Here is an 18,347-nt window from a genome sequence, read left to right as displayed (position 1 = left end):
ATTTAATGTGGTTCTACTTTGAAGCAGAAATGGACTTGAGGGAAAATATTAAGCAAATTGAAGGACATTGCTCCTAGGTGAAACAATCCAAGTAATGTGGTAATTAGTGCAGAATGTACTCCTCCATACTGAGGCTTCAAGTACCATGTCTTAAAAGATGAGATACATGTGTCATAAGGACTTAACTTCATTTAGCCCCATCCACCCAACCAAACAAGTGCCAAGAGGCGGTAGTTTTTACAAAGTCATTGTCCTTGCCTCTTCAAATGAGATGGGTTGCTCCTCAGAAGAAAGTAGTTTTGTTTAATCAAAGTCATTGAGGATACCTGTACTCCCAAACTTTACATAGGATTTAAAATACCATCTAGGCCGGGCGCGGTGGCTCAGGCTTGTAATCCCAGAACTTTGGGAGGCCGAGGCGGGTGGATCATGAGGTCAGGAGTTTAAGACCAGCCTGGCCAACACAGTGAAACCCCGTCTCTACTAAAAATACAAAAATTAGCTGGGCGTGGTGGCGAGCACCTGTAATCCCAGCTACTTGGGAAGCTGAGGCAGGAGAATCGTTTGAACCCAGGAGGCGGAGGTGGCAGTGAGCCAAAATTGCACCACTGCACTCCAGTCTGGGCGACAGAGCTAGACTCCGTCTCAAAAAAAAAAAAAAAAAAAAAAAAAATCTAATAATTTGGTACTGTTTGTTTTTGAGCTAGGGCTTTTAAAGAGGTGGTATATCAGGGTCAACAAGTTAGATCTTGGTCTCTGAGGGTGCTGATAAATACCTAGGTTGGTTTATCCCTGCCCCCCCACCCCCCATAACTTCATTCCCTTGATTGATTATAATGTATACTGAGGTAACTTTAATAATTTTACATTCTGTTAAAATTTTTTTTTTTTTTGAGAGGAAGTCTCACTCTGTCACCAGGCTGGAGTGCAGTAGCACGATCTTGGCTCACTGCAACCTCTGCCTCCTGAGTTCAAACGATTCTCCTGCCTCAGCCTCCCAAGCAGATGGGACTACAGGGGCATGCCACCACGCCTGGCTAATTTCTTTGTATTTTTGGTTGAGACAGGGTTTCACCATGTTAGCCAGGTTGGTCGATCTTCTGACCTCGTGATCTGCCCACCTCGGCCTCCCAAAGTGCTGGGATTACAGGCGTGAACCACTGTGCCTGGCAACATATTCTGTTAATATGTTTAAAAAGCATTACCACTTATGACTGGAAAGAAAAAAAAGGTTCTCTCCAGAAGTATCTATCTTGTCTTTTCTACTCCCAGAATGAGTATTTTTGCTTTTACCTTAATGTTTGAGGGGGGAAATGAGTAGATATGAGATCCCAATAAGAAACCAATATAAAAAGTTTATACTGAGCTAAAAAAAAAAAAAAAAGATACCTTGACTATGAAATTGTAAGGTTATTTTTATTTACAACTTTTGAAAAATGTACATTTTTTTTACATGGGTTACTTGTGCAAAGTTAGATTTGGAAGTGATAAATGCATAAAAGGTGACAATAGAACATTAGATAAAACATTTACAAGCCTTGTCCCATACTGCTACTTAAAGGTACTATATATCTAAAAGTATAAATATCCAAAAAAAGATTGCAGACATTGGCTTTAAGGTTCTCAGATGCTGAAAGGGAAGAAATTAAAGCATGCAGCAATAACTCAGGATTTGAGTGGAAAACAGTTTGCCACAGATATGCTATGCTCCCTTCCTTGAATTCATTAAAACTCTAAAATAAAGATAGACAATTGAGTTTATTCACCTAGGGCAGCACTGATCCTTTAAAAAGATTAAAGGATCTCCAACTTTCCCTAGCTCAAAAACTCATGATTGTTTCCATTCCTCTGCTCCCACGCCTCTTTTAAAAAGCAAAAACCCAGAAGACCAATAATTCTGAAACTTAGCATGAGTGTGCCCAGTCAGCAGCTTGCAAAGAGAGGATGTGTCAGTTACTACAATTGCTGTACTCCTTTAGCTGAGTCCTTCAACTTTCTCCTTGCCAGTAAATACTATCTTGTAATTCATATGACTGAGATCTTAGTATCACAGGATTTTTAGCTCCCATCCCTCCTTCAAAATTGTTTACATGGATTTGTTTCTATTCTCTGTAGGCCATATTCCAAACACATTCACTTCTAAATCCAACACAAGTGAAGGACCAGCCAGGATGAAACACTTCAGCAATCATTTTGTTAAAAAACAACATCCTAGTCATCAAGCTAAGCATAAGCACCTCTTGTATAACAATTCATCTTAAAAGCTTAAAAGTACAATAATAAAAATAACTGCCTGAAAACTGGAAATGAAATACAACAGAAAAACTGAAGCATTAGTAATTTTTGCAAGTAACCCAGGTACAGTACATTTGATTTCATAGAGGGTGTTTTCTGATGTTTAAGGAGAGGGTAGAAGGGGTAGGAAAACTTGGCAAGGAAGATGGAAACAGCACAACAGCTATTTTGCTTTTAATAAAGTAAATGTAATGACATGAGTAGGGTGGTGACAAACACATCAATATATATTTTTCTTATGGCCAGCTTCTTTAAACTGTACCCGGGGTCAACAATCGCGCCAGCTTTGTTCTACTATTGCAGAAACACGCTTTTCATATTCCCGTTTGTTCTCCTGGTACAGCTGAGCAGCCTGGCTGTTTGCTGGACTATTGGGATTGGGTTCATCCAATAGAGACTAAAGAGACAATTTTTTACATGTCAGTTCCTTAATGCAAAACAACTATTTTATAAGGTAGTGACACCCAGTTGAAATTGTCCTAAGTACAGCTACATTTCTTGTCTTTAGCATACAAACCCAGAGTTATATGAATCTGCTAGTAGCTAGGAAGATATATGTGGCTTTTTTTTTTTTTTTTTTTTTTTAAGGGAGATAGAGTCTCACTATGTTGCCCAGGCTGGTCTCAAACTCCTGAACTCAAGCAATCCTCCCACCTTGGCCTGCCAAAGTGCTGAGGTTACAGGTGTGAGCGACTGTACCCAGCTGACTTGGGTCTTAATGGTCTACTTTTCATCTATAAAACAAACAAGCTTTGACCAAAAATAAAAAGATCTATTACATTATGACTTTCAAAAACAATTCAATTGCTAATATAAACATATTAAAAGTTATAGTTCGTCACATTAAGGAAAAATTCACCTGTATGGATGTTAGAATGGAAGACACATCATAGGTTGGACTCCAACGGTTCTGAAGTATATCCAGACATATACTACCATCTGCGTAGACTAAGAACAAAGAAGTAGGTACATTAAACGTAACAAGACCACTAAGGTTTTAACATTATAGACAAAACAAAACTAGTCAAGAATACTTTGCTTTTGAAGTTTAAAAAGATTCCTATGTTGCTAACTGCCTAAAAAGATGAGTCATAACCACCACTAGTGAAATAATCAGGATGATCAGAGAATGTCAGATGTGATCAGTATAAAACTGGAAGATACTTAGTGTTCATCCTTTGGAAAAGGCTGCCCTATTATCCAGGAAATCAGAAACATTTTTGAACAGGGTCCCTAGCTATCCACAGACATGTGGGAAATTCATTCCACCAAATTTGTAGGCTGTATCCCCTATCTGAAATAACAAAAGATCACTCAGAGTTCACAAGATTTCATTTTGGCATAAAGATAAAAATATCTGATACCCTGAAAAATACTTCATTAACCTAAATAAAAGGCAAGCTGTTCTAGGCTTACTACTATTTTAAAAAGTGCAAAGTGGTAAGTTAGAATCACCTGTGGTGCTTTTATGACATACCGTATGCCTGGCCCTCAACAACAGAATCCTATTCAGTAGGTTTGGAGTGGGGCGAAGGCATCTGTATTTTTAAAATGTTCCACAGTAATTCTGATATGCATCCAATGAAAACTACTTTTCTAAACACTAGTGAAAATAATTACAACACAAGACTATCCCAATCTGGCCTAGCATTAAAAGGAAACCTCAAGAGCATCCTTCGTTTTGTTTAATAAGTAAATGGCAAAGATCATCAAAATCAGGAGGCTCCCAGACTCCAAGCAAAGAGAAAATACCTCCACTGCTTCAGTTCTAGGACAAGACAGCCACAGACAACCAAGAACAAGTTCAGCTTTCAGGAAGCAGCAAGCTGCCTAAACAAATACTCAGGCACCACAAAATACACAGGAAATGTGGAATACTCCATAATAAACACTATAGTAGTTTAAAACACTGTACTAAAAGTGATACTTGCCATTTGGATGGAACATCTTAGAGACAAATCTAACTGTAGGTGGTTTATTTGGATATTCTTCAGTGAATTCTATTGTAAGTTTAAATGTTCCTGTGGTTAGAAAAGAAAGATTTAAGAAAATGTATTTATCACTTTGTTCAGTAGTACTTTGTTTTTAATGCTATGTGGGTTTTTCCAAGTATTAAATAATGCAAAGATACAGGGTAGAGAAGAGAGGCCAGGTAAGAAATACATCTCTAGGAATTGCTCTAAGAACTACTCAAATGTGATTTTTTGTTTTGCCATTATTTCCCCCCAAACTTGAAGACAGCCATCATAAACACAAAATTACTGCTTACAAGACTTTAGCCACTGTACATTTTGAAAACATCCTTAAAATAAGAAACTGGGCCCAAAATTTGGCCTTCTTCCTTTAGAAGACCAAAAGACCTCAAAGGCCTATTTTAGTCAGCTGCCATCTTAAACTCTCCAGTGATTTTTAAACAGACTAGAAAGAATGAAAGCACAAAGGTTCAAAAACCAATGCCAGAATACAAATCCATAATCAAGTTATTTTTAAAATAGAAGGGAGTAAGTATAAAAGTGTTCATACTGGTTCCTTTTCATGTCATAGTGACCCTATAATGAAAACTTAATTGAATTTAAGCCAGGAAAAACTTCATAGTCCCTCTCAGAAACCCTTAAGTATGGCTCATAAGGTATTTCACTATAAAATCAACTCAATTATTCACACATATGGAGGGAATTAATGGCAGAAATAATTTTAAAATCACATTTGGTTTAGATTGCATTCATGTTTCCAGCAAATTTATTTTTCTAATGTTTATGCTACTATTGAAATGAAATTATTTTTCTTAAATATATGTCAACCTAAGGTAGCAGGAGGCCCTAAAGCATAGTAGGTTATAAACTTACTTACAAGGCATGGACAAACTGGATCTCATTCAAGAATTGTAAGATGTGATCTGAAGAGATTATATCTTTTAAAATATTATTTTCAATTGTTTGTTGAATAAATTCAAGAAAACAATTGAGCAATGTTTTATCCTGGCTGAAATCTGTTCAAGTAAACTTAAAAGAATCAGTTACTATATGGTATAAGGTGATGCATGTTCCACTGTATTACTCTGGTCCATTTAACAAATTATTCTAAAACAACAGACCATACTTCAGTGTATTTCTTACTGGTTCCTTCAGAGTTAGCAATTTATTTCCTTTTTGTTCTCATTAAAAGGTTTATCACTGCTTAAGAAAAAGAGAGAAGACTATAATCATTCTAGGACTAGATCTGTGACAAAATAGTATCAAAAAGTTTGTTTTTAGCAAGCTCATTGGAAACAATTTGCTAACAAAGCTTCCCTTAGTATGAGCAAATGTCTCAAAGCTTCATAATAATATAAAATGCAACATATAGGGACATTATATTCCTCAAACTATTGTTACTCCCTATTTTCTTTTCAAAGCCAGACCTGAAGATACTATGTATTATAACTAAGGAAAGAAAGTAAAATCTTATGGAATGGACAAACATATGCCCATTAGAAGTATGGAAGTATGTCCATCAGAACATACTTCACCTTTATCACCACCTGGTCATAAATCTTCCTCTTTCTGAGGAAGAAAGCACAGTTCTTCCTTTTCAGTATTTATTGACATTATAATATGGAAGAAAAAGCGGGAATGTGTTAGAGTTCAAAACTTTGAGTTTCCTTATGTATTATGACCTCAAGTGTAAACACACTTGGATCAATGTTGCAATCTGACTAAATTATGGGTAAGAGACACTGCTCTAAAACTGGGCAGATGTAACAGCACATGGAGATCCCAGCTACTTTAAAACCATCACTAAATATGGTATCTAAAGGTAGTAAAGCAAGACATAGGGAAGCCATAAGCAAAAACAGTAAAACATACTGGCTAAGAGCATGAGTTCTGCAGTCAGACAGGTCTGGGCCCAAGTCCTTGCTTTGGTACTTACTAGCTGTGAGACTTTGGGGAAGGTGTTCTCCTTGACTAAACCTTAAGTTCCTCATTTGTAAAATGAGATTAATAATAGTACCCACCATGCAGCATTGTTGTGAGGTTTAAATGAGAGAAATATGCATAGTGCCACAAAGTTAAGTGCTCCAAAACCATGAGCAACTATTTTTGCTACAATAATTCTAAAGTTTCACATCTCTAGACTCAGCTGAAGGAGGCAAAACCCAAAAATCAGAACTATCAGTAAGAAATATACAATTAAGGCATTCAGATATTAAACAGTACTTTTAGGTCTACATCAAACACTCACAGTTCAAAGCAAGTTGAGTACCTATACTGGTGGCTCACAAGTTCCTTGACTTGAGCTTTCTGCATACACTTGCCCAGAAGTTCAACTAGGTGATTACCTAGCTACCAAAGAAGTTAATCGCAAGTCTTTTACAACAGTTCACTTAATATCTTGAGAAGTAAAGCAACCTATTTATGTCTACTTGAATATAAATTAAGACTTAACCCAAATCTTATTCAAAGTACACATTAAAAAGAGGGTAAAAACTTTACACTTTTAGTCACATTAATCAGAACCTGTTTAGTATAACCTTCAATGTAATTTCTAAGCTCTAAAACAAATGTTAAGGGAATTTAAAATCCCAGAATTAGTATTATGCAGTCTGAGACTACAGCTTACCCTCTGCATATTTAGAAGGCTAGGCTTTAAAATAACTGAAAATTTAAGCCTCACCATTGTTGTACATAATGTATACTAATTTTGTTCATCTTCCCGAGGAGGCTAAGACATTGTAAGGAAAGTATCAATTAATCCATCTATACAGGGAGACCACCAAAATAACAAAAACGTGTTAAGTGACTGGTGTATGGCAATAAGGAGTGATATGGTTGAACTAGAGGGGGTATATGTTCTGCCTAAAGACATTCACAAAGTCAAGTTTTGGAAAATACTGTGTTGGCCAAAGAAAACACACCTGCAGGTGTTTTCTGCCATGTGGCCACCAGTTTGTGACCCCTGAGAAGAAAGCAAAATACATATAACTTCAAAATTATTTTTGATGACTGAAAATTGATTTTTCAAGTAATATCCAAAACTCTTCATCATAGGATTTATTTATCTTTAAAACACTCTTAGTGGACTTTAGAGATTCATTTTGAAAAAGATTTTATGACTCAGAAACATTTCCAAAAATTAAAAAAAAATAAAAAAGATTTATACCCCAATTCTAAAGAACACATCTATTATGAAAAGCAAATACCAGTACCTTACCATGTCTATTAACAATTTTTAGATTATGTGATGAAGATTATATTCCATAATCTTTGTATTTAGCATGTATACCAAGATATTCTGATGAGGAAGCATTTCTCCCCAATGTTTTGGTAGTGTAAGCTCGAGAATATATTCCTCTTACTTCGAGTGTGTGAAGTTAAACCAAAATACTCTTAAGTGTTGCTTTTCTTAAGATTTCAACACTCTAACTAGGACCTGGTTGTTCCAGAAACTTCCATAACGAACGGTTTACAACGAAGAAGCAAAAGTAGTTTTGGGGTTCTTAATTAATAACATAATATATTGGAAACAACAAAATCAACTATGCCACTTTTCCCTAATCAGTCTTTTCTCTAACTGTAAATTCCCCAACTATAAATAAAGGGTATTCAAAAAATGGTTAAGGCTGGGCATGGCTGCTCATGCCTGTAATCATAGCACTTTGGGAGGCTGAGGTAGACGGATCACCTCAGGTCAGGAGTTCAAGACCAGCCTGGCCAACATAGTGAAACCCCCTCTTTACTAAAAATACAAAACTTAGCTGGGCGTGGTGGTAGGTGCCTGCAATCCCAGCTACTCAGGAGGCTGAGGCAGAAGAATTGCTTGAACCTGGGAGGCAGAGGTTGCAGTGAGCTGAGCTCGTGCCACTGCACTCCAGCCTGGGTGACAACAGCAAAACTCCATCTCAAAAAAAAAAAAAAAAAAAAGCTAAAATTTTTTTTGTGGGGGAACCACAGGCCACAGTGTTCCAGACACCTGAGGAAGCATCCATCGGTAGCAGACTGTTCAACAGAACAAATCAGCCTGAGTAATTCCTTTCAGTAATGCTAGGATGGAGATACACATCATCAAATAGAACCAGTAATGTCAAAGGTGACAGTCCTGGTAGATAATGGACTCCATAAGTACCTTTTCAATTCATACCACTTAAGAGAAGCACCCTTGAAATATTTAGGTAGCCAATCCCCAGCAAAGTGATGTACTATTAATAAAGCTGTGCCCAGCATAAAACAGAGTAAAACGAGGAAAAAAGAAGCCAATGAAAACAAAGCCTACTACAGCTAAAGCAAATACGCAGTTAATCTGTACATTTAAAGCTCAGGTAAAAAGAACTAGTGCTGGCCGGGTGCGGTGGCTCAAGCCTGTAGTCCCAGCACTTTGGGAGGCCAAGGCAGGTGGATCCCAAGGTGAGGAGTTTGAGACCAGCCTGGCCAACATGGTGAAACCCCGTCTCTACTAAAGATACAAAAAATAGCTGGGCGCGGTATCGCGCACCTGTAATCCCAGCTACTCAGGAGGCTGAGGCAAGAGAATCGCTTGAACCTGGGAGGCAGAGGTTGCAGTGAGCCGAGATCACACCATCGCACTCCAGCCTGGGTGACAGGGCGCAACTCCGTCTCAAAAAAACAAAAACAAAAAACAAACAAAAAAACTAGTGCCAATCTGGCAGAGGAAAATTAAGTGTAGCTATAGTTTCTTGCTACAAATCAGTTCAAATGATTAACCGCGCCAAAGTAGTATGCCCTTACAATCACTGTCTCCTGCTGTCATTTCTTTTCTTTGCAGCCCTGAAGAGTAATGATATTTACCCAGGGGGTAAAGGTAAAGAGGAAGCTAAAAATATTTAGGTGACTGTCCACAGTTTCCTGGGGAAATCTAAGTACTTGAGATGAATTACAGACTTAGTTGATATTGACTTACCTCACAACATTTTGTGGACTGGTAGCATCAAAAAGCAATCCGGCTCAGCAACGTAAGTATGTATTAAGTAGTTTGCAGAAATGTTTTTGTTCCCACCTTCAAACTGAAGTGTGTGTGTGTGTGTGTATAAATGCTATGTGACCGAAGGAAATCATTGAGGAAAAAAATAACAGAAAGATCCTTTTCCTTTTTTTTAAAACCTTAAATATTAAAGAATTTCATGAGTTCAAATACTTTAATCATCCTTTAAATGTATTAAACTTTCAAAAAACAACCACACACACACACACAACTGAGTGTAGAACTATCAATGTCATTTTTCTGGTTGTGATAGGGTCTAGTCATTCAAGATGTTACCAAACGGGAGGGTTTGGGGAGAGGACTGGGTTAACGGTATAAAAGGTGTCTCTATTATTTCTTGCAACTGCATATGAATCTATAATTATCTAAAATCAGAAAGTTTTTAAAAAGCAATTTACACATGTTTTTAAAAGTTAAACCTAAATCAATTAAAAATTATGTACCTACTGGTACATGTAGTACTTTCAGGTAGGCAGGACACTGATCAAAAGGGTACATTAAGGCTAACTTCAATTGTGAAGCTGCTTTGAAATTACTCATCATAACGTCTTGATGAAAGCACACACTGCAAATTCACTTAAAAATAAGAAAGAATACTGTACTCAAATGAGGCATTTAAGACCATCTTAGAGCAGTGAGGCTGACAGGCATTCAATGTCAGATTGTGGAAACCAGACAGTTGTATGCAAGGGATTCTCGCATCCACTCAACATCCAACACACATCTACCAAGCACCTGCTGAACACAATTCCTGCCCTTGGGGTAGAATTCTGAACCAGATGGTCTCTGGGGTCTCTGCTGACTATCAGCAACTGGTTGGGTTTATACTAATTCAGTGATGGAGGGCTGAATTTAGCAGAATCATAGCCCAAGCCTCAAAAATCCTTAATACCAGTGCTATGATTGCTCCTTTTAAAAAGTGACTGCCTTACCCAGATTTTTTTTTTTTAAGAAAGCAAGAAGAAAGGTGCAGTTCTAGTCAAGCACACAATATCCAGAACAACCAGCCACACACTGCATTCCACTCAAGCCTTTAGCAGACAGAGGCTAGGCAGAGGCAGGTTCCTAAGCAGGAGACACTTCCAGGATGACTGGGAACCCTTTCCCCAGATGACCAGGCTCCTGAAAAGTGGGTAAAGAAACTCTCTCTTACCATCCTCAAACGGGGTCCCTTCAGGCCTGCAACACAGAGAAAAATGGTCAGTTCCCACTTAAGGGGCCCCCCTTCTCCCTGCTTCATCTGAGATGGCTATCCCGAGCTCTGCCATCTCCAGCACCGCTGCCGGGGTCGGAAGCCACTACAAATGGATGTCCCGGGCTCAGAGACACAGGGCAAGCCGCCGCGCCTAACCGCCACCACTCCCCGCCCCGCCCCCCTAGAACCCCAAGCGGCTCCCCCTGGCAGCGGGAACTGAGCTAATCGAGGCACAGGCTCCGGGGAGGCGCCTAGGCCCAGCCAGACCCAAACATTTTCCCCTACCCCCTCGGCCTCCGCGGGGGGCCCGCCCCGGAGCGCAGACCGAAGCAGCTTGCGTCCCCAGTTTTCTCGCCACCGCCACGAACGCAGACTCACCCGAAAATGACCGCGTTCCACACCATTATGTTGTTCTCGGACGGAGCCCCGCTGACTCCGGCTGGAGGATCCTCCTGCAACCTTCGGGAAGACAGACAGGGGTCCCCCTAGGCCGGCACTGGCGCCCGCTCCCGGCCGCTCCCCAGCCCTCCCCGCCCGGCGCGCCTCGGGACCCGCCCTGTGCCCCAGCTCGCAACCCCCGGCCTCGGCCGTCCCCTCGGTTTACCTCTTGAAGTCCCGCATGAGGCGCCGCCGAGCCGGGGTGGACATGTCGCGAGCGGGGTCAGGGGTGGGGCATACACTGGGGTCTCGGGTTCCCGCGGCGGGCGACGAGGCCGAGGAGGCTGGAGAAGCCGGAGAAGGGGAGGCAGAAACACCCAGAGGAACCGCGCTGCCTCTCCGAAGTCGAGGGTCGGTCTGGCGCCGGCTAAGCACCACCCCAGTGTAGACGGGGGCTGAACCAACCTGAGAGCAGAGAGAGGGGGGTGGAACGTCGAGCGCCGGACAGGCCGTACCAAGACGGGGCGGGGGGTGCGCGAGGAAAGTTGCTTATGTCATTAAAGCCCCGCGGGAGGCCGGGGGCGGGGCCGCGAGCGCAGAGGCGTTAGGGTACGCCGGAGCCCCGGGCGCTGGAGGAGCTCGTGGTGGAACGGGGTACATCCCCACCTGCTAATTCTAAGGCAAACCCTGGGAAGTTTTCGGCTTTTTTTTCTCTTTTTTTCTTTTTCTATTCGTTTTTGTTTGTTTTGTGACCAGATTATTCATGAAAGCGCGCACTATGCCCGGGGAGGAGAGGGGAGAAGTTTGGAAGTCCCAAACTAGAGGACGAAGGAGTGGGCGGAGGTAAAACCGGTTCTCAAAAAGCGGCAACTCTAGGGTGCGCAACCCCTGCGGACACCGGAGACTGGGGTCGGAGGGATGGGGAGCGGAGTGATTGGTTAAAATCACGGAAAATCAAAAGAATAAATCGGCCTTGACTATGACGGGGGGGCGGGGCGGGGCTGTGGGATTGAATGCAGGATTGGGCGCTCAACGTTTAGGCCAATGATCACTCCAGGGCAGAATGAAATGGTGTTGTATGTCCTGTGGGAGGGAATGGGAGCTTAAGGCAGGCAGAGTAGGGTTTGGTTTTGTTTTTGTTTTGTTTTGTTTTGGGCACTCACAATTTGGCTCTGGAACCACATTTCCCCTTGGTAGTTCAATAAGCCAAGCGGCTATTTATGTTCAGAAGAGTCCAAGGTATGAGACTATCCGACTGCAGGGAGTTGCAAGGACAGTGGGTCTGAAGTAAAAGGAACGTGGAAAAGCTGCAGGTTGCAGGAAGAGTCACAGTCCGTGGACCTGCAAAAGCAATAACAGTTTTAAAGGATAATTTTTAAAGGTCAACCCAAAATAACTTAGAAGATAGGCATAATACACATTTAAAAATTATTGAAAATAGGAGAAATGTAGATTTGGGTTAAGTCATCAAGAGTTTTGAATGCCAAGCTAATGGATTCCTTGGAAGTCCATTGAGCAGGGAAGTGACATCGTTAGAGCTGTGCTTATCAGAGATTGGTCTCAAGAGAGCAGGCAGGAGACTCTTGCAGTATCTAGGTGCGAGATACTGAACCAGGCAGTGACAATAAAGGCGAGTAGGATATGAATGAATGGGGAGGACTTGGCAACAGGTTGAATATGGAGGCAAGAGAGAGGAAGGAGTCAACAGTGGCTGAAACTCTGAGCCCCAAGATAACTGGGGATTTGAAGGTGCCATTAACAGAATTACAGAATAGAGAGAGAGGGACAAGTTTGGGAAAGGAAATTTTGGGTGGGACTTACTGAGTTCATGGGACTGGTGAGACATCCCCGTGAAGATGTCCAGAAGATATCAGATGTGCAGGAATTTGTTTCTAACATGAGAAGCAGGAGGCACTTGACAATGGTAGTGATTCTAGCTGCTGCTTAACAACAGGTACTTTCATGGTCAAGGATTTCTATCTCCCATTAACTCCAACATATCAGTTAAGGCAAGTCTCCCTAATAGCATCACATTATGGCTGTAGTAGGAAGGGGGTACAAAAATTAAAAAAAAAAAAACTTTTTTTCCTCTCATCTAGGAACTTGCAGTCTACTAACACACACATACATACACACATATGAAATCAACAAAAGCAAGATCTACAAAAGCAAGTATATTCGTTTTCATCACTGCTTAACAAATTATAAGTTGTTGGCCAAGCCCAGTTCATTGCAGTTGTAGGACTTTGGTCCCTATTTCCTTACTAGCTGCCACCCGGGAACTACTCTCATCTCCTAGAGGCTGCCTGCATTCCTTGCCAAGTGGCCTACTCCATCTTCAAAGTCATCAACAGATAATTTCTCTCCCACCACATCCCTCTCACTCTTTGAATCTTGTTTTCAGGAAGAGCACAGTCTACTTTAAAGGCTTATCAGATTATGTCAGGCCCACCCCATGGATAATCTCCCTATGTTAAAAACATCTAATTTGGGACCTTTATTACATCTGCTAAATTTTGTCACTGCAGAACCTAAATTAGTATTTCATTTAGTAACTGGGAGAAAGTGTGTGTATATACCAAGGACCAAGAATCTTAGGGAAGGGTAGCATCTTAGAAGTCTGCCTACGACAGCAACAGCAGAACCAGAACGGTTTCAGATTTCCTTTTTTTTTTTTTTTCAGATTTTGGAATTATTTGCATTATAAAAGTTTCAGGTTTGGGATTTTGGATTTTCAGATTTGAGATCCTCAACTTGTAGAAGTATGTGAAACCACAGATGCTGAGGGATTGCACAGCAGAGGAATCGTCATTCTGGTGGGATCAGGACAAGCTTCCTGAAATGGGTGTATTTCAATTTTGTTTCAAAAGAGTTGAAAGCGGAGCTTGAGAGAGAAGAACTTAAGCAGTTTATATGGGGCCAATGGCACAGACAAGGGCATGGAGCTAAACCCGTGGGTAGATGAGCTTGGCTAATGGACAGGTTCTTGGCTAGGGAATGATGAGACCTCAGCTAGGAAAAGTGAGGGTGACAGATGTTGATTAAATGCCCTCAAATGCGAGAATGGGGAATTTAGGCAGCTTTTATAGGTGTTTGAGCATGAGAGAGATGTATTGAAAATATCCTGGCCGGGCACGGTGGCTCACACCTGTAATCCCAGCCCTTTGGGAGGCTGAGGCAGGTGGATCACGAGGTCAGGAGATCGAGACCATCCTGGCTAACATGGTGAAACCCAGTCTCCACTAAAAATACAAAAAATTATCCGGGCGTGGTGGCGGGCGCCTGTAGTCCCAGCTACTCCGGAGGCTGAGGCGGGAGAATGGCGTGAGCCCGGGAGGCGGAGCTTGCAGTGAGCAGAGATCGCGCCACTGCACTCCAGCCTAGGCGACAGAGCGAGACTCCGTCTCAAAAAAAAAAAAAAAAAAGAAAGAAAGAAAGAAAAAGAAAATATCCTTTTGAGGCCAGGCATGGTGGCTCACGCCTATAATCCCAGCACTTGGAAGGCCGAGGCAGGTAGATCACCTGAGGTCAGGAGTTCAAGACTAACCTGGCCAACATGGGGTAACCCCATCTCTACTAAAAATACAAAAAAATTAGCTGGGCGTGGTGGTGAGGACCTGTAGTCCGAGCTACTCGGGAGGCTGAGACAGAAGAATCGCTGGAACCCAGGAGGCAGAGGTTGCAGTGAGTGGAGAACATGCCACTACACTCCAGCCTGGGCAACGCAACCAGACCAAAAAAAAAAAAAAGGAGAGAAAGAAAAAGAAAATATCCTATTAAGAAGCATGTACCATACTGGAAAGTATGAAAGGGACTGAGAAGCTCCTGCTACTGGATATACATATCTGAAATTTATTGAAGGATATAGATGTATGTAAGTTTGTTGTGAGCTTGTCTGTTTTTTGAAACCCCCTTTCTCTTCCTTTCTTGGACTACATAATCAAGAAAACTAAGGGCTGGGCTCAGTGGCTCAAGCCTGCAATCCCAGCACTTGGGGAGGCCAAGTGGATCACCTGAGGTCAGGAGTTTGAGACCAGCCTGACCAACATGGAGAAACCCCGTCTCTACTAAAAATACAAAATTAGCCGGGCATGGTGGTGCGTGCCTATAATCCCAGCTATTCCGGAGGCTGAGGCAGGAGAATTGCTTGAACCCAGGAGGCAGAGGTTACAGGGAGCTGAGATCGCACCATTGGACTCCAGCCTGGGCAACAAGAGCAAAACTCCGTCTCAGAAAACAAAACACAAACAAACAAACAAAAAAACTCAGGAGCATGACCCAAACGGTTGGAAGCCCCCTGGCACCTGCATGGGAGTAGCATTCTCTGACTAAGGAATGAAGCTACATTGCAGGAACACCGTGCCCCCACATTCCTCAGCAGAAGCAGGGTTGTCATAGCAAGCAGCGATACAGAAGATTGTTTTCCAGCATGATGATTATCAGGCTAGAACATACTAACTATAGCACAGTTTGGCCAAGCATTCTTTCTACCCTTTTTTCACCTTGACATCTTGAAGAAATACCCTCTTCACAGCCAAGCACCACCCCTACCCAAGAGCAGGGGTCCAGAAAGGACAAGTCTCCTCAATTGAAAGAAAAGTGGGCTGGGCACAGTGGCTCATGCCTGTAATCCCAGCATTTTGGGAGGTGGAGGTGGGAGGATCGCTTGAAGTGAGGAGTTTGAGATCAGTCTGGGCAAAAATGCAAGACTTGTCTCAAAAAAACCAAAAAAATTGTGACATTTCATTCATGAAGATTTCAACATGAAAAATAGATTTTTATTTTCCTGAAGTATTTTGGGTTAGGAGAAGAGACAAATTTAAAGATCATTTCTTGCCTTATCAGGCTGTAAGTTTGTATTTCTGTTATCCAGTGAAGGCAAAGGACTTTTACTTTCCTACAGTTTTCACCTCTGTTGATAAAATTTAGTACAAACAGCAACAAAGCACCAACAGAAAATAAAATCGAAAGGTCTTTCTTGACTCAAATAATCTCAGAAAATATTTCAAGAGAATCACTTTTAGGAAGCAACAGTTAGCAAAGTGTGTGCTTTTGCTCTTGACAACTTGTAGTATGTTGTTCATCTTCAGCCTCTAGGACATAAGTGGTGGGGGGAAGAAAGAGAGAGACAAAGAGGTTGGGATGGAGGGAGGGGAATATCAAAGCTGAGGGAAATGGGGGAAATTAAGGCCTTGAAAATGGGATTTCAGGCCGGGCACAGTGGCTCACGCCTGTAATCCGAGCACTTTGGGAGGCCGAGGCGGGCGGATCACCTGAGGTCAGGAGTTTGGGACCAGCCTGGCCAGCATGGCGAAACCCGTCTCTACTAAAAATACAAAAAAATTAGCTAAGCGTGGTGGTGCATGCCTGTAATCCCAGCTACCTGGAAGGCTGAGGCAGGAGAATCGCTGGAACCTGGGAGGCAGAGGCTGCAGTGAGCCGAGATCACGCCACTACACTCCAGCCTGGGTGACAGAGCCAGACTCCGTCTCAAAAAAAAAAAAAAAAAAAAAAAAAAAGAATTTCACTACCTGCTAAATTACTGAATCAAAGAAAACAAAGGCATGGTGTGGTATGCTGAATAATGCACAACCCTGCCGCCTCCACCCCCCCACCCAGATCTCCATTTCCTTATCTCTGTAACTGGTGAATATGTTACCTTACATGGCAAAAGGGACTTTGCAGATGTGATTAAATTAAGAATCTTGACACGGGGATATTATCCTGGATTAAAGGGGTGGGCCTGAAGCAATCACACCAGTCCTTATACGAGGGATGAAGTAGGAGTTAAACAGGAGGCCATGTGATGACTGGAGCAGAGATTGGAATGATGTGGCCACCAGGGAAGGAGCCAAAGTATGTCCGCAGTAGGAGTTGGAAGAGGCAAAAGATGGAAGCCTGAAGCCCCCAGAAGCAATCAGACCTGCTGACACCTTGACTTTAGACTGCTGATGTTGGTTTTGGACTTCTGATGTCCAAAACTCTAAGATAATAAATTTGTGTTGTCTTAAGCCACCAAGTTTGTGGTAACTTGTTACAGCAGTAATATGAAACTAATACACATGTCTACCATGTTGTACATGGGAATTCAATCAAACCAGCCACATCCATCAGACCAGGGCTCAGCAAACTACAGCCAAATCTAACCTGCCATTATTTGTCTATGGCCTATAAACTAAGAATGGCTTTCTATATTCTTAAACGGTTGAAAAAAGTCAAAAGATTTAATAATATTTTGTAACACATGAAAATTACATGAAATTCAAATTTCAATGCCCGTAAATAAAGTTTCACTGGGACACAGCCATGCTCTTTCATTTATGCATAGTCATCCCTTGTTATCCACAGGGGACTGGTTCCAGGGTCCCTCTCAGATACCAAAATCCACAGATGCTAAAGTCCCTCATTCGGCCCTCTGTATCTGTGGGTCCTGCATCCACAGATGCAGAGGGCCTACTGTATTGGCCGTGGCTGCATCTGTGCTACAATGGCAGAGTTGAGTGACAGAGACTGTGTGTGGTGCTCTCATCACCTCATACTGCTGCTCCAAGTACTACAAATTGCAGGAATGCAGCATAACTCCACAGTGTATTGAATACCACATGTATCTACCATGGCATTAAAAAAAGTTATAAGTGCATACCTATTGTGTCAAAAGTAAAGAAAGTGGACTTTGAAGGTCTTGCTTTTAAGGTACAATGGAGTGTGGATTACTTAGTTACCAAATTAGATGTGGGAGCATTGGGTTTGTTACACAATGACACCATCACATTGCTACAAGATTATAATGTACCTCATTGTTACCAGACTAAGCATTCATCACGATATTCCCAACTCAGAGGAGAGCAATGGCTAGTAAAATTTAAAATTTTAAGTAGAATATCTTATTATGGCAAAATTCATAATAAAACTAAAAAACAGGCCAGGCGCATTGGCTCATGCCTGTAATCCCAGCACTTGGGAGGCTGAGGTGTGCGAATCACGAAGTCAGGAGTTCGAGGCCAGCTTGGCCAACATGGAAAAACCCCATCTCTACTAAAAATACAAAAAGTAGCCAAGTGTAGTGGCGCATGCCTGTAATCCCAGCTACTCAGGAGGCTGAGGCAGGAGAATTGCTTGAGCCTGGGAGGTGGAGGTGGAGGTTGCAGTGAGCTGAGATCATGCCATCGCCCTCCAGCCTGGGCGACAGAGTGAGACTCCATCCCCCCCCCCAAAAAAAAGGAAAAAATAAAAATAAGCCTGTAGTCAAAGTAAGTTTCTGAGTGGCTCCTTTGTTAGCCAACCAAGGAAAGTCATTTACTGATATTGAGCTAAATTGTGTTTGGTTGCAGAAGTCAAAGAAATAGGCTCAAGAAAAATAAAACTTGTTGAAGACTATTCACCTTTCAGCAAGAACAGTGGCTCTAAGAGTTGAGGACATTGAAAGCAACATCAAAACACAAACAAACAAAAAAGGGCAAGTCACGGTGGCTCACACCTGTAATCTCAACACTTTAAAAGCCTG

At 41.9% G+C, this 18,347-nt stretch overlaps 1 protein-coding gene across 2 annotated transcripts; it reads right to left on the bottom strand.

The window, feature by feature from the left end:
* Window positions 1–1,397: 1,397 nt before the first annotated feature.
* Window positions 1,398–12,896, bottom strand: UBE2A (ubiquitin conjugating enzyme E2 A). Of its 2 annotated transcripts, XM_054473255.2 has the most exons (6): window positions 11,070–12,896; window positions 10,844–10,924; window positions 10,424–10,449; window positions 4,227–4,316; window positions 3,155–3,243; window positions 1,398–2,692 (listed from the first exon to the last, which is right to left on the bottom strand). In XM_054473255.2, the coding sequence occupies exons 1-6, from the start codon at window positions 11,111–11,113 to the stop codon at window positions 2,564–2,566; spliced, it is 459 nt and encodes a 152-aa protein (XP_054329230.1). In that variant the 5' UTR covers window positions 11,114–12,896; the 3' UTR covers window positions 1,398–2,563. The 2 variants fall into 2 exon arrangements, with proteins under 2 accessions (XP_054329230.1, XP_054329231.1); XM_054473256.2 differs by lacking the exon at window positions 4,227–4,316.
* Window positions 12,897–18,347: the final 5,451 nt, after the last annotated feature.

This window comes from Pongo pygmaeus, chromosome X (assembly GCF_028885625.2).
Source record: "Pongo pygmaeus isolate AG05252 chromosome X, NHGRI_mPonPyg2-v2.0_pri, whole genome shotgun sequence".
In the NCBI taxonomy this organism is placed as follows: domain Eukaryota; kingdom Metazoa; phylum Chordata; class Mammalia; order Primates; family Hominidae; genus Pongo; species Pongo pygmaeus.
The sequence above is the reverse complement of the archived record's forward strand: the minus strand, read 5'-3'. Positions and strand labels throughout refer to the sequence as shown.